This window comes from Pseudorca crassidens, chromosome 2, assembly GCF_039906515.1.
Source record: "Pseudorca crassidens isolate mPseCra1 chromosome 2, mPseCra1.hap1, whole genome shotgun sequence".
NCBI lineage: Eukaryota > Metazoa > Chordata > Mammalia > Artiodactyla > Delphinidae > Pseudorca > Pseudorca crassidens.
The window spans coordinates 60360989-60387861 of NC_090297.1; the positions used below are offsets into that span (position 1 = coordinate 60360989).

General features: G+C 33.7%; 1 protein-coding gene across 1 annotated transcript in view; it reads right to left on the reverse strand.

Annotated features, from left to right (window-relative positions):
- Positions 1-429: 429 nt before the first annotated feature.
- Positions 430-26873, reverse strand: part of ANKRD13C (ankyrin repeat domain 13C) — a 79143-nt gene continuing 52699 nt past the window's right edge. The window contains exons 8-13 of the mRNA XM_067726547.1: positions 24191-24322; positions 20876-21037; positions 13350-13429; positions 11793-11891; positions 9169-9269; positions 430-1180 (exon numbers count right to left, since the gene is read on the reverse strand). Of these exons, the coding sequence (XP_067582648.1) occupies positions 1050-1180; positions 9169-9269; positions 11793-11891; positions 13350-13429; positions 20876-21037; positions 24191-24322 (705 nt within the window). The 3' untranslated portion in view covers positions 430-1049. The remainder of the gene's footprint in view (positions 1181-9168; positions 9270-11792; positions 11892-13349; positions 13430-20875; positions 21038-24190; positions 24323-26873) is intronic.

Consider the following 26873-nt stretch of genomic DNA (forward strand, 5'->3'; position numbering starts at 1 on the left):
TTAACTTGTAACAAATATATTCTATTAGCATATAAAATGTTTTTACCTTATTTTGAAAGCATTAAATATGTAGGGATGCCCAGAATATGTGGATTGTTTTTAAAACTGACACAAATGCATCCATATTCCACTAAAAACAAAATAATCAGAATGATGTGCACTTATTAGGAAGCAAGTTTAAAAATTTGGAATTTTTTTAAAGTGCTCAGATTTGGAAGAAGAATATCTTTAAGCATGCTCATCATGAACACAAAAAGGACTTTTAAACTCAAGTTTAGAAAAAAAAAAGTTTCTATGAAAGGAAGATTATTAACAAACATTTTCCATTGAAGAAAGAATTCAGGTAAAAACAAATAGCACCACAATGAATTGCACTAAGGTGCTAAAGGAGGTACCTTATTCCCTGCAGAGAGAATGCTCCTTCTGAAGTGTATTGCAACATATAAATGCAATTGTTTAATGGTTACCATTTGGTTCATTCAGGTACAGAAAACTGCATTCCTTCTAGTTCATTATATTGAACAAACATTCAAATTACTGAACTATACATAATGTTACATACTTTACATTTTATGAAAACAAAGCTTGAAGGAATATTTATAAAGGTCACCTTGAATATAAGATGACAAGTTTAAAAGGGCTTCATATCTCTTAAGACATTTAATTTATGTTAATGGTCCAGGAGTGTTTTAGATATAGATATAGATATATTTATATGCATATATATTTCAACAAGAAGTGTAAAAATTTTTAAAAACAAATCACAGCACTCATAGCTGTTTTACATAAGAAGGACTTGGGGTCATTAAGCTGTCAAACTATTACACTTATAATATGTATATTTTTAAAAAGACTGAAAATGGCACATCAGGAAACTTGCTGGAATTCTTATTAGAGGCCCATTTCATTATATCATATCACTGATGTGTCGATCCAACATAATTCCCTTTTCTTCAATGAAAACATTTGTCCCTTCTATTTGAATTCACTTCTGGGGTCTCTGCATTCTCTAGCTTTCCTTGGTTGAATGGCATCATTTTCTGTGTCAGTTAAAGATCAGGAAAACGGCTTGGGTCTTCCTTGTAGTCTTCAGGTATGGTAAAAATGGAGCCATCAAATTCATCATATCGAAACTCCTGAAAAGTCACAGTGGCTGTGATCGTAGGAAACACGGGTATATCTAGAGAGGACAATCAATGATAACACTGTAAAATGAAATGGTAACCTATTTATAGACTATGAAATACTATTAGAGATATCTATACTCCTTAAAATGTAAAAAAGTGTTATTCAAGGACCAGACAAATCCTAATATACATCTAATATTGAGTATGGGTGTCTGCAGGAAGAGTTTGGCTACTTGTGAGGAGAGACAGACACCAAAGCATCAAGAATTACATCAAAAACTCAAGGTCCCACTGCTTCCCAGTCTTAGCACTATGATGGCAGATTCCACTAGACTATTTTTTCTTGGGGCAAAGGGATGGCTACATTTGTACTTTTTGCATTCTGATATCTTTTCTTCAGATTGTAGTGTATATACTCTGAATCTGAGCTGATTTTTTTTTCATTTAATACAAATGAAATACATTCATCCTTTTTTGTTTTAAAACACTAAAAAACAATCCATCACTTTAATATATGGTATAAAAATAATCTCATCAGAATTGGAGTAATATCATACCACCACAGCCTAATATTCTTCTAAATAAAATACATTTCTAGCTGAAATTATGAGTGAAATGTGACATCAAAAATGGCCAAATACTTTAATCACTCTGCAGTTTTATTCCTAATACGATTTACTGGAAAGAACACAAATTATAAAACCTAGATTCTGATTCCTACAAATCATTTAATTTATGAGGCTCAAGGATTTCATCTACAAAATAAACTCTAAAGGTTACTTAAAACTCTGAAATGATTCTGTGAAAGCTAAGTTGAATGCCTAGGATAAAGGCATGCCATAAACTAAGGCTGACTGTTACAAGCCTAGTATTCTATTGCAGAAAGTAATATTCTCATTTAAAAAAAAAAAAAAAAACTTAAAGAAATCAACATAAGGATTACAGAGTTTCCAGTTATTTCTGGTGGAAAAGATCATTCATTTGTGCTTATTAAGTAAAGATGCTGTTCTAATTCAGAGGTCAGCGAACTAAGTAAGGCCTGTTGCCTGGCCTTTTTTTGTAAGGCCTGTGGGCTAAGAAAACATTTTACATAATTTAGTAGTTTTTTAAAAAACACAAAGAATAATGTTTCACGCAGATAAAATTACATGAAATTCAAACTTCACTGTCCAGAGTAAAGTTTTATTGGAATATGTGGTTTACTTATTCTCTATGGCTGTTTTCATTCTCCAACAAGAGTTGAATAGTTGTGACAGAAACCATATGGCCTGTAAAGTCTAAAATATTTACTATCTTTCAGAAGAAGTTTGATGACCTTGATGACCCCTGTTCTAGGCATTGGAATATACACCAGGAAACAGTAGAAAACAAATCATGCATTTATGGAGATTACATTCTGGTTGGGAGATACAAACCACAAATAGGTAAAAAATAATTGTGACTAAGTATGTAGGCAAAAATAAAGCAAGTAGGGGGATAGGGAGTTTCAGTGTTGAGGGTAAGAGTTCTTGATTAGGGTTCAAAGGAAAACCTCAATAAAGTGGCCTTTCAGCAAACACCTGAGATAACTACACAGTTGCCTAGAGGAAGGAAATTCCAAGTAGAGGGAATAAGTAAAAAAGCCCTAAAATGAAAGTGTATGGTTTATTCTGGGAACAGCTAGGAGATCAGTGTGGCTACAGCCAAATGAGTACGGGAAAGATTAGCAGAAGATGAGGTTTGAGAAGATATAGGCAGCCAGATCAAGCGGGGTTTAGGTCAAGAAAAAGTCTGCGGCTTCTACTCTGGATGAGATGGAAAGCCAGTGGATGGTTGTGAGCATAGCAGTAACATGTTCTGGCTTAAGTTTAGGCAGATGTAATGAGAATATAATGTAGGGTGACAAAAGTAATAGGAGGGATGTGCTCCAGAAGGAGCAGTCAGAGAGGCAGGAAGAAGATCAAGAGAGAACTCTATCCAAAAAGTGGGAGGAAATCTGAAGAGAAACTACCAGCTTTCACTGGGACAAGGACTCCACAAAAAGAATGAAATCTTGAGAGGTTAAGTCAGATAACAGAAAAGTGTCCAGCAGACTTAACGGTATGAACATCAATAACAAACAGAGTGGAAGAGATGAAGAGAATCTGCACCGAGCAGCTGGGTTATTTCTAGCTTGAGGCTATTACAAACTTATTTTTGTATACAGGTTTTTGTGTGAACATATCTTTATTTTTCTGGGATAAATGCCTAGGAGTGCAACTGACTGATCCCATGGAAGCTGGGTGGTTAGTTGTTTGTTTGTTTTTTAAGAAATGGCTAAAACGTTTTCCAGGGTGGCTGTACCATGTTACATAACCACCAGCAATGTATGAGCAATCCAGTTTTTCCACATCTGCACAAACATTTGGAGTTGTCACCATGTTTTATTTTAGCCATTCTGTTAGGTGTATATAATGATATCTCACTGTGGTTTTAATTTGCACTTCCCTAATGGCTAATGATTCTCAACACTGTTTTTGTGCTTATTTTCCATTTATATATCCTCTTATGTGAAATGTCTTTTTGTGTCTTTTGCTCTTTTCTAACTGGCTTGTTTATTTTGTTACTGATGAGTTTTAAGCATTCTTGTGGTTTTTTTACTCTTAACTGGGTCTTTCACAGAGCAGAGCTTTTTTACTTTTGAAGAAGTCCAATTCATTGATTTTTTTTCTCTTATGGGTCATGCTGTGGTGTGAAGTCTAAGAACTCTTTGCTTAAACCTAGATCCCTAAGAATTTCTTCTACATTTATTTCCTAAGTTTTATTGTTTTATTTTACTTTTAAATTTAAGTCTATGATTCATTTTCAGTTAATTCTTGTATAAGCTGTAGGATTAAGGTGGAGTTTCATTTTTTTACCTTTGCATGTCTAATTGCTCCAGCATCATTTGTTGAAAAGGCTATCTTTCCTCCACTGAACTACTTTTGTACCTTTATCAAAAATAAGTTGAGCATATTTATAAGGATCTATGTTTGAATTCTCTTTTCTTATGTTGACTTATATGTTTATATCTCAACCAATACCATACAGTCTTGATTACTATAGCTATACAGTAAATATTGAAATGGAGTAGACTGATTACTCACACTCATTCTTTTTCAAAGTTGTTTTGGCTCTTGTTCTGAGTCAAATTCTTTCCCCTCCAAAAAGATCTATTCCAGTCCTAACCCCCAGAACCTAAGAATGTGACTGTTTTTTGAGACAGGGTCTTTGCAGAAGTAATCAAATTAAGAATCATTAGAGTGGTCCCTAACCCAATGGCTAGTGTCCTTACAAAAAGGGGAAATTCGAAGACACACGTACAGGAAAAGGACACCATGTGAAGATGAAGGCAAAGATTGTGGAGTGATGCTTCTACAAGCCAAAAAACATCACCAGAAGTTAGAGGAGGGCCATGAAACAGATTTCCTCTCATAGCCTGCAGAAGGAGCTAACCCAGCTGACACCCTGATCTCAGATTTCTAATCTCCAGAACTGAGACAATAAATTTCTATTGTTTAAGCCACTCACAGTTTGTGGTATTCTGTTATGCAGCCCTCGAAAATATAGATATTCTAGTTTCTTTGCCATCCCATGTAAATTTTAAAATAATCTTTTCTCAATCTACAAAAAAAATATGGCTGGGATTGTGATAAGAATTGTGTTAAACCCATGTATCTCTTTGGGAAGAATTAACATCTTTCCTATGTTGAATCTTCCAATCCATGCGCATCGTATGTCTCTACTTTTGTTTAGATCTTCTTTTATTTCTTTCATCAGTGTTGTATAATTTTCTGCATACAAGTACTGTAAATGTTTTGTTAAATTTACATCTATTTCCTTTTTTTTGCAATCATAAAAAATATTTAGTTTTGGTGTCAGTGTGTTCAATGCTAATATACAGAAATATTACTGATTCTTGTATGTTTAACTTTTATCCTGCCATCTTGCAGAATGCATTAACTCTAGTTTGTTTCTAGAACCTTTGGGATTCAACTCATAGAATCGTGTCATTTGCAAATAGAGAAGATTTTATTTCTTCCTTTTTCTACTCTGAATGCCTTTTTTTTCCCTTTCATTCATTATTACACTTACTATCCCCTTTTGATTTCTGCAGGATCTGTCATGCTATCCTGTTTCATTCTCTGTTTTTTATCTGTCTTGCTACAGATGTGTTGATTTTATCACTCTTTTCAAAGGACCAGCTCTTTGCATCACTGACTTTCTCTATTTATTCTGTTTTCTCTTTCATTTATTTCTACTCTTTATTATTTCCTTCCTTCTGCTTGCTTTGGGTTTATATGTTCTTCTAACTTCTTGAAGTAGGAGCTTAGATTATTGATTTAAGACTTCTCTTTTCGTAATGTATGCATTTAGTGCTATGAATTTCCCTCTCAGCATGACTTTAGCTATATTATACAAATTTTGATATTTGTAATTTTACTTTCATCCAGCTCAATATATTATTTTCCCTTGAGATTTCACCATTGACCTATAAATTATTTAGAAGAGTGCATAACAAAATATCACAAACTGGAGAGTCTCGTTATCTTTCTATTATTAATTTCTAGTTGGATTCTACTGTGATTGTTTTTCAATTATTAAGGTTTGTTTTATAGCCCAGGATATGGCCTATCTTGGTATATGTTCCATGAGTACTTGAAAAATATGTGTATTCTGCTGATGTTGGGTAAACTGTTCTATAAATGCCAATTAGGTGCTTTGGTTTATGGTGTTGTAGAGATGTTCTATAATATCCTTGCTGATTTTCGTTCAAGTTGTTGTATCATCTGTTGAGAGAAGGGTGCTGAAGACTCTCACTATAATTGAAAATCTATTTTTCCTTTCATTTCTTTCAGATTTTGCTTCACTTATCCTGCAGCTCTGTTGTTTGGTATACACATTTAAGATTGCTATTCTTCTTCATGGATTGACTCCTTTATCATTATATAATGCCCCCCCGCACCCCGGTAGTTTTCTTTGCTCTGAAATCTACTTTATCTAATATTAATATAGCTAGTCCTGTTATCATTTGATTAATGTTTGCATGATATATCTTTTTCCATCCTTTCACTTTCAACTTGCCAATATCATATTTGAAGGGTTTCTTGAAGATAGCATGTAGTAGAGTCATGTTTCTTTAATCTGCTTTTCCAATCTATATCTTTTAAATGTTTTATTTAGACTATTTATACTTAATGGAATTATTTATATACTTAAGACTTAAGTCTGCTGTTTCATTTTTTGTTTTTTTGCTTGTTGTCTTTTTTCATATATTTTTCTTTTTCTTGCCTTCCTGTAGGTTACATGACTACTATTTATTTATTTATTTATTTATTTGGCTGCACCACACAGCATGTGGAACGTCCCTAACCAGGGATCAAACCTGTGCCCCCTGCAGTGGAAGCGCAGAGTGTTAACCACCGGACCACTCGGGGAAGTCCCAACATGACTACTTTTTAGAATTTTATTTTTATTTATCTATAGTGTTTTTGAGTATATCTCTTTGTACACCTTCTTTAGTGGTTGCTCTAGGTATACATTATATATAACTAATTTATCATAGGCCCCTGGTGTCATCACTTTAGCAATTCAAGTGAAGTAGAAAAATTTTACCTCTCTTTATCTCCTTTCACCTTCCCCCATTTATAATATAACTATAAATAGAAAGAAAGAATGGAGAGATAAAAGTAGACTTTCAAGCAACTTGGCTATGAAAAGCAAAGATTAAAGGCAAGTGCTGGGTAGGGTGGAGCTAAAGGGATTGTTTCATTAGATTGGTTGAATTTTATTTCTGAAGTTTGGCCATCTTCCCCTCACCTCCCTGTGCCTGACTTTTCTTTTTTTGGGCCATACCGTGCAGCTTGAAGGATCTCAGTTCCCCAACCAGGGACTGAACCCGGGCCACGGCAGTGAAAGCCCACAATCCTAACCACTAGGCCACCAAGGAACTCCCTAGATCGGCTGAATTTTAAAAAGAGAAAGACCTTTAATTGGTTTAACTTTAAAAGGAGAAAGACCTGAACAAAGCCTAACGGCTAAGAAGAAAAAGGCTGTACAGGAGTTGGAAGATAAAGGAGAAATATGGGGAAACTGATAGAGCAAGCTTTTTAAAAAAGCAGGGAGGAGAACAGATCCACAGTACAAATGAAGAGAATAATCAAGCTAAGAAAAGGGACACCACTTCTACTGAGATAGAAAAGATGGAGGAAAAGATAGGGCTTGGGGCAGAAAAGTCTGTGTGAGAAGTTGGGAGTAATGAGGGAGGTCTCATTTCTGATGGTCTTTTTTTGTAACTAAGAAAACAAAATTCATCTGCTTAGACTGTGGGAGGAAGTAGTGGGGGGTGGGGATGGGGACTGTTGAAGGAGGTTCAAATTTAACCTTTGAAAGCAGAATGAGGGAAGCAGCAAATCAGAGAAAAGATCATTCAAAATCCGCATTTAAAGCTCTGGCTGCTTTTGAAAACATGTAATTGTGTTAACAATACCCAAATTTTTCCCCTCAATTGTACCTTCTAGCCTAAATATAGAAACAGAAATGACTGAAGATTAAACTGACGTAGGACTGGAGTTTTATATGGTCATTTTGAAAGAAGGACAAAGAGACAAGAGAGACAGAGGTAAGCAAATTCCCAATAAGTATACAAGCAAAAAATTATAAATCCCTTGTTAATATGGCTCTATATCAGAGAAATGCCTGCAAAAAAGTATTGTAGATTTTTTTCCTTTCTATATAAAGTATTTCTTTTTCATAAAAAAAACTTGTATTGTGAGGTTTGATTTGTGCTTGGGACTTTAAAAAATGTGAATACAGTAACAGTTTCATATATTTAATCCCTACCCTCTATTCTAGTTTGTCACTGTGCCCCTTAAATACAGTATATAGAAGAGAGTCCAATGCTTGAACTATTTTCTGGCTACAGACAATTACAGTGGGATTTGAAGCTTCTGCAGAAATACTCATGTAATGATCCACAGCTCAAACTCTCAGCTTTAGTTTTCTAACAGTTTCTGCCTAGAATCTTATCACTGGTTTACTCAAGTAGACACTGGGTTCCCAGTGCTTTTACATCACAAAGGGAATCTAGAATGACATAGTTAGAACATGTTTTAAAATCAATTTTAATTCACAAAATGTATTCCCAAATTTGGAAAGTTGAGAAGGTCGAGTTTAATTTTAGCAATAAAAGCATTACTTCTGGGATTAAAGCATTTTGGCCTAATTATTCTGAGATGTGGTTTCAGTAATATTGAGTAAAACAAGATAAAATATATCAGAGGAATTATATAAAAATTATATTATTATATAATATCCCCCTACCCCATACATAATGTAAACACCAAAAGGGCAGGGGCTTTTTGCTGTCTCTCATCCCCCCCATAGAAAAGGGTCCAGTACACAGCAGGCACTGATTAAATATTTGGAGGCTGGATCAGTGGATGGTATTGAAGGCCCTCCTGGAGATTAAATCAATGCTAAATCTAAACCTCAACTCCTAAAGAACCTGTAAATAGTGTCTTGCTCCCAGTTTTCTAATACAGTTAAGAAGATAAATATATACGAAAATGAAAGTTTACTGTTTTGAAAGATCATTGTTTAAAATAAAATTAAGTTTACACATTTAAGACTGAAAAATAAAATGTAAGGAGTATTACTGTATCCCTGAATAATGACTGTTGACAACAGAAACATTCCCACTATTCAGAAACTCAAAGTCTGCTGAAAATTTGGGCTAAAATCCAGTCTCCCTATATTTCATATTAAAACATTATCACAGTGCATCATAAGTTCACCCACACCCTCTTGAATGAAATATTTGCATATCCCTTACATTTGACTTAAGTAGAATTAGAGTTTTCATCAGGAACTTTATATATTTGACAAAACATGAATATCAATGCATGTAATTACAGAAAAACCATATAAAAATTTAAACTAGGAAATCCATTTTCCTTCAAAGCATATTTCTTCTTCTTAAATGTTAGTAAACAGCTCCATATTTCTAACAGACACTGAACTTACATGAAAATTTTTCTCTTACCTAGTTTTACAGGAAAGCCTGGAGGAAGCTTCATCTGAACAAATTCTCTAAGCTTATTAAAGTGCTTGAAGGGAGCTATTACTTCCAAAACATTCAATAATCTGAAAAATGGAAGGAGTAAAACATTTTTCAAATTGATTTCATTGTGTCTTTATGTTGTTTTATAACTACATGCTTCAAACTTACACAGTATTACTGACTTCCAGATATTAAAGATGAGAAAATGACACCTCCTTCCACCTCCTGTTTTTTTGTTTTATTATTCTTTTCACTGTGTCAAAGTTTATAATTTTCACATTTTATTGGGCAGCCATAATTCCCACAGTTGTTGATTTCAGATCTATATTTCAGCATATTCAAGGCTTACACTAGTCTTCTTCCTGAAGTCTACAAATTCCCAAGTTCTTTAATTAGCCTCACTGTTTGGACGCCTGAATTTCACTGTCAATTTTGTGTGTGTGAAGGGCTCTTACGTACTTATTATTCCTTGATTTCTTATAGATTTGATAACTGAGTGTTTCTTTTTTACATACTAAAGAGAAATCCAACTGGCATAAAATTTCAGTTTATAATCCTTCCCTCTTAACTACAATTTCATGAGGTCTCTTAACTTCTTTTATCCTTTGGTTGGATGAATTTCATTTTCAAGTAGTAGTATTTTTCTTTCAAAAAAGGCCCATGGCTGCTATATTTATTGAATTCTTCTGTGTCCTTTTCAATTGCCTTGATATGTAAATGACATCTTACCTAGATATACTATCAGATCACACTTTCTTTGCCTCAGCAATATCAAGATGTAAAAAAAACGTAAGGCCAGGCTGTTTTTTACCCTTTCACCTGAATGCCTTTAGAACTCTCTATTAACAATTGAAATACAATAGTTTAACCAATATAATAATTGTTACTAATCCTTCTCTATCAATTTTTCTTGGAGCCTAATGTTAGGCTACAGAATTAGTTCTTCCATACAGAGAAATTTTCTTCTATCATATTTTGAATACTATTTTGTTTACATTTTGGAGGCTTTCTATTTAAATGGAACAGCAATGATCCTTATATTGAACCACTCTCCTCCATAAATATTACTTCTCAAATTTCTTTAACCTCTTCTTTCACTGGATTCACTATAAGCTATAAAAATTTAATTTTTGGTCACATCTATCCTGTTCATTGTTGTTTCTACTGTATTTGTTTTGCAATAGTGCTATTCAGTGCTTAATTTATTTCCTTAGCTTTACAATCTCCTTTTCATTTCATTCTGTTGTCTTATCATCTCATCTTAGAGTGATCTAGTTTACCAATTTCATGTTCTTTTTATGTTTTCCTATAGTACTTACAAGAAATTTTCTTCTGTTCTTTGACTTATATTTTATTCTAGAATGAGTTCTTTTTCTGGCTTTTACATACTATCTATATTCCTTATTTTACTTTTTGCAGGGGGAATGGCTATAATTCCACATTTTATAAATTCTAAAATACCCATTTTTTTTCACATATTAACATCTCTGAAATTGGGATAACTCCTAAAATTGAGAGCATCTTATAATTTGCCACATTATTCTTCTTCATTAGAGTATATATCTGGTGCATCTTGGAGTCATTTGGGTCCAAGATATGATAAATTATGCAGATTTGTATGTATGGCTAATTCCCTTCCCGCATCTTCTGACAACTATTTATTTCCCTCTTTGATCAATAACTTGAGGACTGTATACCAAATTCTATCTACTCTTCCAAAGCCTGGCTATTGAGGAGTATGAGATGTGCACAGAATTTGTAGAAAAGAAGGGTCCTGCTCTCTTCCGTGAGAATTTTTTTTTTTAATGTAATAGCCCAGACTGAAAGTGGAAGGATCTACAAAGGAAAGCCTAGGACTTCAATTCATCCCCTACTTTAGTGAGAAGCCTAAAGGTACAATTCTGTCAGAATCGGCTCTAGCTACCCACCTCACATTCCATCCATCTCTCCAAATCAATTTTTTTTAATGAGCATCTGATGAATACAGGTTTGGAAGGATATATTCAAGTACTCCAGGAGTACTGTTTATAAGGGTGACAAACTACAAATAATTAAAATGTTTATCAGTAGGGGGATGATAAAATAAATGGCAGTATATCAATACTACAATATATCAAGGAAAGAAGAAAAAGATAGATAATAATGTACTTATTGTAAGAACTCCATGATAACTCACTTTTAAAAGAAAAAAAGGAACTAACAGACCAAATTGTAGACTGTTCCCCCATTTTTATAAAAAATTCTAAAAAAACACAGAAAAAATCTAGACAAAAATACAGCAGTTATTTACCTGAGGTGAAAGAAAACTGCCATTTTTATTCTATAAACTTCCCAACTGTTACTTTTTACAATAAGCATGTATTCATGTATTACTTTTATAATTAAAAAATAATTATTCAAAAATTTATCTGGTTAAAATAATTAAAATGTTAATATTTTGTGAGCTGGAAAATTTCTAGAAGGGAGCACGACACACTGTCAAAGCAATGGCTGTTTGCTTTTACATTTCAAAGGCCTCAAATGCACCACTCAGATGCCAACATTATTATAGCATTTAGAGTTCAATAGCTTCTTTCATAAACTTGTGCAGTTAATAACAAACTTACGACTCAATTCCCAAGGGAAATTCCTGGCTCATGGCTATTGTGGCTTTAAACGTTTTCTTACTCTCTTTGCACACCAGTTCTCTACCCAGATGAGGAGCTCTAAAATGAAAAAGGAAAAAAGAAAGAAAGAAAGAAAATATTAGGAAATTTTTTCCACATGCTGTCATCTTCCCAAGAAGAATCTGTCATCTTCCAATGACATTCATTAGTATTTCAACTTTTCTTACTCTGATAGAAATAAAATTATGCTAAAAGGGAATGAAACGTATAATAAATGAGGCAAGGGTAACAAGAAAAAGAAAATAGCAAAGCATAAAAGTTCAGAAGAATATGATCAAAACCCAGAAAATTTCATATTGAATTTTAATAATCACTATTTTTAATAACAAAGCAAATCCATAGAAAAAAACAACCTTTAAAAATATTTTGTATCTTTTAAATCACTTATTCAATTCAACCTCTTACTGTCTATGGTTCTCAGCACTGATCAATAAGAAGTGATATAAAGAATACAGAATTTTACATTACTTGTAGAATATTATAAGATGGAAACATTTTAGAGAAGTTAGAAAAAGTATAACAATAAACCTTTCAACATAAAAAAAAAAAAAGACAACTTCTTACTAAGCATGAGGGTAGGTAATATTTTATTCTCCACCAAAAGAATATTTTCTACAAAGGACTGTATTTTCTTTGACATGGGCAGCCAGAAAAAAATTCTTATTTATTTATTCATTCAAAATAAACCATTCATTCATCATTCTTTTATTCAATAAGTACTTACTGGATACAAAAACTATGTAATAGGTACTCTACTAAGTATTAGCAATATAACATTAAGCAAACATCTTGGGTAAGCATAGTAAGTAGTCTGGCACAGGCTGAAACAAAGAGATCATGACAGGAGATGAGCTTGGAAAGGCAAAAAGTAGATAAACAATGAGTAGCCTTACATACCTTGCAAAAGACTCTGGATAATAACAGAATATAAAGTTCATCATACAGTGCAAAAACTCAAATAAGCAACTGTATTGGGCAAGTCCTCATATTTCCTTAGAACAATGTCCTATAGGTTTTTTGGTGTATATAAATTGGCAAGAGGGATGTAAAAAGAAGGCTCTACAACTTATTCAAAAAGAGAATGTAACTGGGGATGCTTCTCCCTCATCATGCTTCATCCATATATATATATATATATATTTTTTTTTTTTTTTGTGGTACGCGGGCCTCTCACTGTTGTGGCCTCTCCCGTTGCAGAGCACAGGCTCCGGACGCGCAGGCTCAGCGGCCGTGGCTCACGGGCCCAGCCGCTCCGCAGCATGTGGGATCTTTCCAGACTGGGGCACAAACCTGTGTCCCCTGCATCAGCAGGCAGACTCTCAACCACTGTGCCACCAGGGAAGCCCCTTCATCCACATTTTTAAAAGGAAAAAGAACTGCTTCAGATGAAACTATACTAGTGATTCTCTGTAAAAAAAATTTTATGCCTAAATATTCATGTTTTTACAAATTTTTCTAAAAACCAAAGAATATATAAACAAACAAAACAACACTTACTTTCCATTTTCAGAAGATATATATTCTTCCCATGTAATAGTGTTCTGAGGAGGAGGGGTAAGGGACTGTCTTCGAATTGGCTGCCAAAAAATAACAAACAGAGAGGGGGAGAGAGAGAGAAAGAAAGAGAGATACAGAGACAGAGACAAAGAGGGAAGGAGAAAAGAAAATTATATTTTTTAAAATATAAAATTAGAACATACAATAAACTATAATCTACTTAATCTCTTCAATATAATGCTTTAAGAGGTTATTCTGAGATACTTCCATGGTGATGTAAGGTCCAATAATATTTATTATCATTTTTTAAACCTCAAATAAAAAGAAAAGTGTCAAAGTAGTAAAATCCATTCATTCAATGTCTATTTTTTTGTTTTTGTTTTGTTTTGTTTTTAATTTATTTATTTTTGGCTGTGTTGGGTCTTCATTGCTGTGCATGGGCTTTCTCTAGTTGCAGCGAGCAGGGGCCACTCTTCATTGCGGTGCGCGGGCTCTCAGCACGGTGGCTTCTCTTGTTGTGGAGCATGGCCTGTGTCCCCTGCATTGTCAGGCGGATTCTTAACCACTGCACCACCAGGGAAGCCCCATTCGATGTTTTAATCATCTAAAATGTCCTTGGCATTATGCTAGATGCTGAACGTGGGAACTACAGAGAAGTATAAAAACTAATCCTGACTTCACAGAGTTTACAATTCAAAGTTGGAAAGAAAAAACACATACAAACATGAATAGCTAATCAGGAATACAAAGTATTAAATGATTAAAGATCAAATGAGCTTACAAAAAACTGAGTAATACAGGGGTTCAGAAAAGAGAGCAGTTTTCTATAGACAATAAATCGAGACTAGGGGATTGAGGCTCAAATTTAAATGAAAAGAAAATAAAAAGAATATTTTGGACAGAGAGAATTAACAGTGAAAACACTACATTGATTTGAACTAGGGAGGAAAGTTCAAAAGGGAGATCAACAACAGTGGTAAAGGTCATATCAGATTTAAAACTTACACCTCATCTTTGTTAACTAAGAGCTTGGATCACAATAGGATGAATTGGCAATAAAGAACTAAGGGAGTGGCAGTAGAAATCGAAAATTGCTAAGGAAAAACCACAAACTGTAGAGCAAAAGGGCAATAAGTGAAAGACACATAAATAACAAAATGAACAGTAACACTGGGAGAGGATTCCATTCAGAGAAGTATAGTTTTGGATATAATGAGTTTAAGATGTTAATAGGCAGCATATTAGAGTTGTTAAAATCAAGGATTTTGAAGACACAAAAATGAACTGGAATCCCACCCAGCTCCACTACCTGGTAGTTGTGTGAATTGGGGCATGTTATTTATATTATTGTCCATTTAATTCACCTTCAAAATGGGAATATGACCACCCAACTCATAGTTAAGAATTCAAGGAGACAGTGTATGGAAAATCTTAGTGCCTAGCACAGTATAAAGGATTCAGTAAATAATAGTAACTATTTTATACTTGGAAGTTCCTAGAGGGCAGTTACAAAAAGAAAAGGAGAGAAATCATATTTAGAGATAATGGTTTAAGAATTCTCTGACTAACTAAATGAAAAGTAATAAAACAGGACTAATGACTGAGTCCTAAAAACTACACAGATTTGCCAGGGGGGAGGGCGGAGAGGACAGAAGGGAGCCAGATATTAATCAATAAGGGAAAAGAAAAAAACATAGCATCAAGTATCATGACAAGATACAAGACAAGTATCAAGTATCATGACAAGATGCAAGACAAGTATCATGGAAGTGAAAAGGCTGTTTCAATATCATGACAAAGACTTTAAAGGGAAAGAAGCCTGAAAAAAAGGCCACAGATTTTGTTGGTTAGAAATCATTGATGATCTCTGAGTAGCAACAGAAGAATAGGGGAAGAAGGGAAACTAACAGTTTTTGAGCATCAGGCAATATGAAAGATGACGTTCTGCCCTTGAGAAGTTTACAAAGAGACACACAGGAAGTAGATAATTATAATCCAGGATGGGTGTGCTATGATAGAGGGATCAAGAGGATGGCATAAAAGCACTGAGAAGAGGTTTCTCTGACCCAGACTGGGGTAGCCAAAAAGATGTGCCAGCAATGGTGGTTCCTGGTGGAGAAGTCTAAGAGAAAGAGAACAAAATAACCAAATGAAGGACATTGAGAAAAGTACAATGGTGAGAAAAAGCATGTTGTACTGGGAAACTACAAGTGTGGTGCTATTTTTCCCTTCATGTGTAGCATACATGAAGGAAAAATAGCAAGATACAAGGTAAGAGGGCAAGACACAGAAGAGAAAAAGTAGTTTGAAAGCGTTTTGTGCACTAAGTAGATTGTATTTTACTCAGAAAGCAATGGACGAATATTTTGAGCAATATAATGTTTTAGAACACAAACGTTGGAGCCAGACTGACCAAATCCTGGCTTTGCCAATTACTAGCTGACTTTGGACAAATTATTTAACCTCTTTTGTCTCAGTTTAGTCAACTACATAACCTCAGAGGGTCGTTGTAAGGATAAAACTGGCTTGTTAACATAAAATACTTAAAATAGTGCCTGACACATAGTAAATATTCTATACATTTTAGTTATTGAGGCTTTACATAGTTCAATCTATTTCAGAGAGGTCATTCTGGTAGCAGTGAGTAAGTTAGGAAGCTATCTCAGTAATCCAAATGAGAAATGATAAGCTATTTCAAAATGGAAGAAGAGAAATAGATTCATGAGATCTTTAGGATTTTGTAATCGATTAGACACAGAGGTTAAAGAAAGCTAAGAAGTCCAAGGACAAATTTCAGATTGCTGGTTTGGGTAATGGTAGTAGATAATGGTGTTACCACTCAAGACAGAGAAAAGAAGAAGAATGAAAAAACTGATCAGATTTAAACATACTAAATCTTAGATACCTATGTTTATCCAAGTGGAGGTAGGCAAAATACTATAGATCTGGTGATTAAGAGACAGGTCAGAATTGAAGGTATATATTGGGTGACAGTTACTAGTTTATGTGGTAACTGAAGCATCAGGTATGTATCTAACAATGAGACATTAGAGAATACTAATTGTCTACTCAATCAATAATCTATCTCCTGTTCTTTGTTGTAAAAGAACCTCCCTACCAATTTTTGGCTGGACACATGACTTCCTAGAGTAAAGACTTCTAGATATCTTTACAGCTAGCTAAATTAGTTACACCTAAGTTCTAACCAATGGGATTTGAGCAGTGATGTATGCAACTTCTGACTGGGTACTCAAACAGAACAGGCATGTCCTCTCTTTCCTAATTACTATTAGCAATTATCATTCCTAATGGTTGGAATGCTAAACAGGTAATAAAACATCGTATACCATGTGAATGAGGGCCAGATCCTAGAAATGGTAGAGAAATAAGACCAAAAAAAAAAAAAAAGGCTAGGTCTGAGATTAACTCACAGAACAAAGAAACCATATAAACTCAGATTTTTCCATGAGACAAAAATAAACTCCTGTCTTGTTTAAGTTACTGTTATAATCAGCCAAAATTATATCATAACCAATACCAAATACGATATATAAAATGTGATACTACACACAATAGTATGGCATGTGGCAATGGCTATTAACAGAATGACAAATGGGCTTAATAGGTAGTGACTGTCATAAATATTGTGGCAAAACATTAGGTATAACAGTGTCTTGTGATCCTGCAGAAGGCAGACAAGCTAATAGAAGCTGTAACAAACAGAAGAAATGACTGAAAAAATTTACCACTGATGCTCCAACCCAGAAAGGTTAATCACACCTCCACCCAAATCTCTATCTAACTAAGCAGATCATGGTCAATTTCTCTTTCAGAGCACTGCTTAAAATTGTCTACTCTTTTGTCTACTCTTGCTTCCAGTCTATTTAATACCTATATATATTTAATACCTGTATATACATTTGGCTATAACTGAGTGTTTATATATATATATAATATATATTAAATTATATATATATTAAATCACATATATATTATCATACATATATATATATAATATATATATTATCATAGTAAAGACTCATTTTCCTGGCATGATTAGATAATGCGGCATGTCATATATTTTTCCAGGTAATAAAATTCTCTAAGCAGTTTCTACTATTGCCAATAGAATTCTTTCTAAACTATACATTACACATTCCCCATCTTAGTAGAGACTGTAATGAATCTAATTTAACCTTCCACTGAGCACTTTACTTCATCATTATGAATATCAGTTATTATATTTTAATAAGGTCTTTCTTAGTTTATGTTTATTCTAATTGATCCTTTGTTATATACTGATACTCACAGCTGAACCCATCAGTGTTCCCACTATACTGTTCCCATAACTATCTAATGAAACAGGAAGACATGAAGGCTGCCACAGGACACCAGATGGCTTTCTAAGTTTATTTCCCTAAGTCAGTAGGCTCTGTAACTAAAATGAAATCAAACCTTTCCTACATAATTAAATGCAAACTTTTAATGCCTGTTTTTCTTGAAGCATATAAGAAATAGTTTTGATTTATTGCTAGATTTGCTGAATTCTAATATTTTATATGGCAAAATTTTCTGGAAGTTTAACACATTCATGTATTTTATATCTATATATTCTTATTTTGATTTTATATATTAAAAAAGTACATAATCACTAATAGAGTTTAACTCAATATTCTGTATGTATAGCTTGCATACAATTAATGCTTTTATCAATGACTGTCTAAGGTATAAATGGGGCATTACTCCCCCCTCCAACAATAAGTGGTTAGAACAAAGTGGAAAAAAGCAACAAAAGTGGAGGAGCAAGTGTCCATAACTTAAGAATTTCTGAGCACTTAAATTTTACTATAAAAAATATTGTCAAAAATATATACTAAATATTAGAACTGTCTGGAAAGGAGAGGGAAAAGAAGGAGTAGAAATGGCAAAACTAGTTAAAAGGCAAATAATTACTTCCAAGTGTTACCTATAAGCTATTTCTTATAGAAATTAAAACAAATATTTGTCTGAAAAAAAAAAGAAACTCAAAAGCTATTCATTTAGAATAAAGAACATAAATGCATCCTGAAAAGGACATACATTTTTAAGAACTGAAATTCTATTAAAATGTGGCTTTAAAATATAATATTTTCAGGAATTCCCTGGCGGTCCAGTAGTTAGGATTCCACGCTTTCACTGCCAAGGGTGCAGGTTCAATCCCTGGTTGGGGAACTAAGATCCCACAAGCCACACAACATGGCCAAAAATATATATATATATGTACATATATATATATATATATGTATATATATATAATATTTTCATGTCTTTTGAAAACAATCATAATAGTCATACATATTTTCTAAGTTCTTGAAATTTTCAATAATGTTCCAACGCCAAAAACATGCTTTTTACTAATGTGTTCTCTATACATCATTAAAAAAAACACCACAATACTGATTTTGACTACTTTTACCAATAGCAACGTTCTCTCATTCCTTTTACAACTTCAACTTCACAATATTTTGTAAGAATTGCTAAGACGTGTTGAAAATCTGGTTACACACAAAGATGAGACTTTAACAAAGGCAATCTGGGAAGCAATATACTTAGCCCAAGAACAAGAAGAACTTGGGGTAAGGGTCCAAGAATCAAAACCCATCTTTGCTACTTATAGCTTTGTGACTTCAGATATATTAATTTCTTTAAACCTCATTTTCCTTTCTATACAATTGGGCAATGATAGTTATCTCATTAGGTCATTGTGATAATTAAAAATTAAATGAGATGATATATGAAAAAATACTTCACACAATGCCCAGGAACTATTTCCTTTGATCTGATCAGAAGTCAGAAGCTTAATTATTTAATTCATATTATTTTGTTTTATTATATAGACATCTGGGATTAAACTATGTTTTAATTTCAACATGCCAAACTATACGTGATTAAAATGTCATTTAAAGACCCCTTTACCAATTCAAGTGCATCAAGTTACAACCTCTGCCCTAAAGAAAATAAATTTGTGTACTCATCCCAAAATGGTTTGCTGCCAAAATTAAACAAAGGTAGCAATAAGCCCCACCACAACAAAATCATTTTTTAAAAAAGAACTGTTATAAAATTTAAATCACATTATAGTCCAAAGAAATGTTCTTTATGTCTGGTTAACAATGGGAAAGGGTAACAGCTTTGTCAAAAGATTAGGCTCATCATTCCCTCTCTTCAATCCATCTCCATTTCTATTTCCTGAGCATATCACATCCTATTACCTCCTACTGATGGAGAGATCAGCAAATACCAGGAGGCTTCTGGAAAATAAAGTCTAGTGAGGCTCTAACCCAAGGACAAAAGAAAAATGAGGACTGCAAAGAGGATCTGGCAGGAAGGGGACACGATCACACTAAACTGGATCACAATTTTAACTTAAACATTTAATGTGGCTTCTTAAGCACTTTACATCCTATACTCACTTAACTAAACTATGGTTGATTCACTCAACACATAAACTTTCTAAACATTAAGATAAATTTGCTGGCACACACGGTATCACCATGAATTAGTTGAGACCTGGCATACTATTCTGAAAAGTTTGTCTATCCTGAAAATGCAATCTGGCACAATACCATAGGGGAGAGGCTAAACATTCAAGGAATTCAAGTCTCCACATAGTAGCCTTTCATCTTTTTCTGACTGTGACTCACATTTTACACTATAACCCAGCAGTCACACATATGCAAGTAGACACAACATACACCCCTGACACTATTGTTTCATAAAGTAATAAGGACCCATACTATGTGCTCTAGTTTTTCCTTATTATCTGAATTTAGATTCTACTTCAAAAAAAAAAAAAAGTGGGGGTCACAGCCCACAAATTGAATTCATAATCCACTAAAGGGTCCCAATCCTAGAAAACACTGCTATAAAAAATGTAGTAAAATGTTAACATTTGGGAATCATTTTTTTTCTGGTTTTAAAGTCTAAAATTGTTAAAATAAAAAAAAATTTAAGAAACCCTCCAATTCATCTTACTAGGGAAATAAGATTATAGAGCCAAGTTACCTTGTCTCATATAGCTATGTAGTTCCATGATTTCCCTCCCCTTTTCCTACTGTCACACAATTCTTTGCATGTACCATGTTTTCAATAAATACATGCTGAATAAAAAAATTATGGGAAGGTATAGGCTAGAAATGACTTCATAAAGTAGGTAGATTTTTAGCCAGGTCTTCACAGCAGCAGCAGATTTCAGTTGGTGAAGTAGGAAAAAAAAAATATATATATATATGCAAAGGGACATGGATTAAAAATTAACACCAGGTTTTATGCTTACAAAACGATTTTAATCTATTTATTAGTGAAGACTCAAAGATCAAGAACAGGTTCACAAAAAATCACCAAAGACTGTATCACAGAAAAATAAAAGGTGATACATGGTAAACAAAACCTATGAGCATACTTATATAAACTCACTGAATGCCAGGAATGAAGTCTACCCCCTCTCTCTTTAGAACATTATAAATTAAGAAAAGTAAAAGTTATACCTCAAAATTCTGCTCCATTATGTTTCCACCTTTACTCAAACTCTCCATAATGGCTTTATTTCGAAGAATATCTTCTTCACTGAGATGTTCTCTTCTTTTTCTTGATTCTAAAACAAGTCCATTCACCAGATAAAAGTCGGCCAAAAAGTTTCCTACCCTTTCCTAAAGCAAAATCAAATATTTCAAAATAATAAAGTTTATCTTAGATTTTTTTAAAATTTTGAAGTAATACACAGTTTCTTCATAAACATATAACATTTAGATGTAAATAAAATATTCCTCTGGTACTTGAAATTATCAAATTATCTTATACATTCTATTAAGCTAAAAAATACATAAAATTACACATTTCAAATTTGTAAAGGAAAATTTAAAACACACAAGATGTATGGTAGTTAATCTGCAAATGAATTAAGTGTAAGTAAAAACAACACATAGTATTCCTTTAGAATCTACTCCCAAGTAGCACAAAACTATCTGACAACTTAATTTAGCTAATAGTCAAATATCATGAGTTACAAGGAGGGGTCAGGGATAATTAATGTTCCCATTTTATAGATAGAAAAAAATGGAATAAAAAGAAATAAAAATTTCTAGTACAACTAAAATTAATTACCTGTTCCAGTATTCTCTAACAGGCCCAAACTTCAAATTACAGTTGCTTGCTTCTTTCAACAGTGGGAGAACAACCAAGTAGTTTTGCTCATCAATATAATTATGTACTTATATTATGGATTGGGGATAGGGAAACTCAAATGGATTAAAAGGACATCAAGAAAAGAGGGCTCCTTCAACATTAACCTTCACCTTTTTCCAGACCCACAGGTGGTCAGAGTTTGAAATAACTTACCTCAGAAAACATGATCAGTAACTACTGAAAATAAGCTTCCCATTTCTACCTGCATGCAGATCACTTGCTCTCCTCTTGCTGCTGTTTTCTGGCATTCCAAAACTAAGTGTTTAGTGTTGCTTCCATTTCCACCTTGCTTTTGGTGGCTTCCTTACCAGTCATTAGAAAGCAAGGCATTCTGTACCTGTTTCTACCTACAAAATGGGAACCATAAGCATTACTGACTCCCTCCTTACCTGTCAAAGACTTAAGAAGATCACCTAGACACTCTTCAAGAGCTTTGAGCTGCTTAGCAGTAGCACTAGATGAACAGCAGCTTCAATTTTTATCTTCTCTTGAAGTGATCCTTCTAATGCTGTCCAGAAGAACAGAGTACAAACAAATAAGACTTCAAGCCAACAAATGGATTGCAATGTAGGATCTCACAACTGGGAATCCTATAATGGTACTTGTTGCCAAATAGGCTTAGAGAGGAAAATTGATGAACCTAGATCTCACAGTGAGAATTTTTCTGTGGTTGGGAAACACTCAAGTGATAATGATCAATTTTTTGAAATCTTATAATGAAAAAGCATTTATTAAAAATAAATCATATCAATAAAAAAATTTAAATGTATATTCCCCATAATCCAGCCATTCCATTTCTTACTATCTATAAAAGACAATGCAAAGGCATGTAAAAGGATAGTAAACATAACATCATTTATAGTGGGAGAAAACTGGACACAAATGTGTGTCCATCTAAATGTCCAAAAATAAGAGACTGGATAAATAAATTACAACATATCCATACTATGGAATACTATGCAGTTGCTAAAAAGAATGAAGTAATACTACTGAAAACACTTCTAAGACATTGGGGGAAAAAAAGTTGCAAAACAATAGATAAAATGACACTTTATGAAAAATAAACCTATCAATCATAAATAGATATTTATGTACATAAAGCATAAAGAAAGGTCTGGGGGGTATACAGCTGGATAACCTTCTGCAAAGGACTCTGGGATTGTGAGTAGTGGTCAAGGGAGATTTTTCAGCTTTATGTGTAAGACTGTGTGGTGGTTAATTTTATGTCAGTTTGCCTAGACTATGATGTCCAACTGTTCAATCAAACACCAGTCTAGATGTTGCTACAAAGGCTTTTTCTTTTTTTTGGCTGTGCTGTACAGCTTGCAGGATCTTAGTTCCCCAACGAGGGATTGAACCCAGGCCACAGTGGTGAAAGCACTGAGTCCTAACCACTGGACCACCAGGGAATTCCATGAAGGCATTTTTTAGATTAATTAAAATTTACATCAGCAGACTTGAAGTAAAGCAGATTACCCTCCATAATATGGAAATGCCATATCCAATCAAATGTAGGCCTTAAGAGCAAAGACTAAGGTTTCCCAAAGGAAAAGCAATTTTGCCTCAAGACTGCAACACAGAAACCCTGCCTGAGATTCTAGCCTGCAGATTTCAAACTCAAGACCATATCAACTCTCCCCTGAATTTCCAGCTGCTAGACTGCTCTAAAAATTTCAGACTTACCAGCCTCTACATTCACACAAGCTAATTCCTTAAAATAAATCAATCTCTCCCTCACCCTTCTCTCCTTCTGTCTATAGGTATATATACATCTATATGCAGATATATACACATACACAGAGAGATACAGAACTCCTACTGATTTTGTTTCTCAAAGAACCCTGACTATTACAGGCTATTTTTGTCTTTCTAATGAGGATATATTCATTTCTACTGTGTGTAATAAAAGATAAATAGAATTCTTAAAATCTTGTCCCTTACCTAATGTGTTACTTATTCTTGACTTTAAAATTTTATAAGATGCTTCTTCATACATGCAACTAAAAACTGTTTGAATATATTTTGAACATATTATATTTGAAATATTATATATTATATAACCTCTTGCTGACAGATGAAATGGGAATTATGGAAAGAATTTACAATTCACTAATGGGGAAACCGCCACTGAGATTTAATTTAATTACAGTGTTGTAGAAATGTAAGCTTATTTAATTTTAGTCAAATATATGGAATACTGAGGGACAGATACTGGGTAAGTAAATAGTTTAAAATTCTAAAAGAAGAAAGAAAAAAGGTCCAGAGAAATGAATTTAAAAGTATATGCTTCTTTGTGGTCTTCCTAAGAAAAAAAGCATTAGAAATATAATGGAACCATGTGAAGACATTGTTCCCTGTATAATAACAAGGCAACAAACAACAAGAATATTTTTCAACATAAAATTCAAATGAACTAAACTTTCTCTCCTGGCTTCTCCTATCTTCCAACTCTGTAACCAACCAATATAATTCCCTATTTGGGTTCAAAGAGAAGAGAATAAACTACTTGAAAACAAGTAAGAAAGATATTTCTTTCTACCTGTATTTCCATCACATTATTTTGACAACATTAAATACTAAACAATTTTTAAAGTGTAAAAATCTCGATTTGCACATACTGTTTTATCTTCCCGAAAAAGCCATCCTGTTTGGGCACGCGTGAAAGAAATTGATTTGGTTGATAAAGTTGCAGAGTAAATATCACTACTCATTAAAATGTCAACCTCTTCTTCTGTTTCCATCTCTGATTCCTGGGGTGGGGGCAAAAGGTAAATATAAGAATCTAGGTTTTCAGAGGTTTTTAGCGCCACATATGAAAATGTCAACAATTAAAACGTTACAGATTTCAAAAAACAAAAAGGACCAATTCTAAAAAAATGTGAAGTGCTAGTTACTCTAAAAACAATTACAGAAGTGTAAACTTCATATAACTAAATAAGTTAGAATTATAACTAATTATGAATCTAAAAATACAGGACACATAAAAAGGGTACTCACACTCTTCCAGATATGTAATGGAAACAATACTAGATTACCCATTACAGAAGTACAAAGTATGCAGAGTAATTGTAAAAGATTACTTTAAGAATTAAGTAGACACGTCTGAGACAAAATGCCTGTAAGAAGGTTTTGTTTTCTTTAAGTATAGATGAATCTTACTTTAGTTCTTTTTAATCTAAAGACCCACCACTATGAGCCTTTCTTTCCCAATAGTTTTAAGTGGAAGGAAGGAAGGGAAGGAGGAAAGGAGAGAGGTGATAAGGAAGGAAAAAAGGAAAGGAGGCCACATGGGATCTTCTCTATACACCTTATAGAAAGAAAAGAAATCCATAAATATCAACTCATAATTTCCAAACTCAATTAGCAGCCTTGCTTCAACATATTCCCCAGTGCTGGCATAAAATAATTGATCGATAATTATTTTTTAAAAGAGAAAGCTTTGTGCTTGTTTCAGGGACAGAAAACTAAGAGACCAGGTACAGAAGAGTAAATGAGTAGGCATTAGATGAGGCTCTATTCTAAATATAATAGGCCAAGAGAGATTCTCTGATATTTAGGACCCCAGAATCCGAAGAAAAGAGGGAGAAAAAAGGCAGAACCTAGAGAGTTGACTGGAGAATGAGAACCATCCATAAGGTTTCCAATAAGTAGAGGCTCTATTTTCCCTACCTCCTGATTTCTAGATTCCCAGGAGGCCCATTTTCTATTCATCACCACAAACTTTCACCCAGATATAGCCCATTTCCTTCACCCTTACAAGTGAGGGATAGAAAATCTTGACATTAATGCTAAGGCTGTAACAGGTGAAAATGTATTCCTGGTAACCCAAACTAATTCTGAACACAATTTCCTAAAGAGAAATTTTGACTGGCATAGATTGTACAGAACTGTTAACCATCATGATGTAAATATATTACAAATCAATTAGGATTTTATGTACTAGCTTGGGAACAACACTATATACAACACTACCTATGAAGAAATTTGCCTTAAGTTTCAAACATCCCAATTTCAAATAAACTTTTGAAACATAACTCTTCTGTAAATCATAGACTATCTCCTAACCACATCATTGAAAAAGACCTGTTGTTAATTACATTCATTCAACAAACATTTAATGAACAATTATTACTTATGTATACATATTAGGATAAAAAACAAGTATTCCCGGCCCTGAGGATTATTGCTCAAAATCTAGCATTTCTGTATTCTTTTAGACATAAAATACACACACATATACCCTAAATACCAGACCACTGGTGATCTCATTGATACTATAACATCAGCTAATACTTACACTACTAGCCTTAATCTCTGGCTTCTCTTTTAGTACTATCTTTCCAACTCATCTATTGCCCAGTTAGCTATCCTGTTGTTATTTAAAACATAAGAATTCGAATTATTTAGTACATATATGAGAGTCTAGAATAAGGGTCAGCAGACTGTGGCCAGCAGTCAAATCCAGTCCACCATCTGTTTTTCAAGTAAAATTTTATTAGAATACAGCCATACTCATTCATTTATATATTGTCTCTGGTGGCTTTTATGTTAATAACAGCAGAGGTGAGCAGTTGTGACAGAGACCATATGACCTGCAAATATATTTAAATATCTAAAATACTGACTCTCTCCCTTTACAGAAAGATTCTGCCAAACTCTAACTAGAATGTACTGATGCTGTATTAGGTACCAGAGACTACAACTAAAAGAACCCCAAACCTCTGAGAAGCTTAGAAGAAAGAAGAAAGCCATATAGACAAAAACAGCATTAGAAGCTCTATGGTACCACATTAGTGAGAACATCAAAACAATGGTCACTTGGCAGATGAGGAAGTAACACTAAGTAGGTGCCCCACCAGGGTGAGGGTACAAGAAGAAGGGTATCCCCAGAATTGGAAACAATATGAACAAAGGAATGAAACACTAAATAGCCTGGAAAAAATTGCAAAGAGTTCAGCATGAAGGTATCTATGATAACAGGGTAAGAAAAAGGCTGGAAAAATGAACAAAAGCCAGGTCACAGAAGGAACCATGGCATGCTAAGGAACTTGGATTTCATTCTTCAGGCAATAGGGAACTTTTAAAGTGTCTTTAAGGAAGACAAATGTCATGAATTTGTTTTCAATGTTCAACCTATCTCCAATATGTGAAATAATTTAAAAGCAGACAAGAAGGGGGCCAGGAAGATCATTTATGAGACTTTTGTGACAGTCCAGTTGACATAATGAATACCTAAATTATGGCAATAACAGTATGAATAAAAAAGGGATAATTATAAGACATGAGGGAGACAAGAATAAC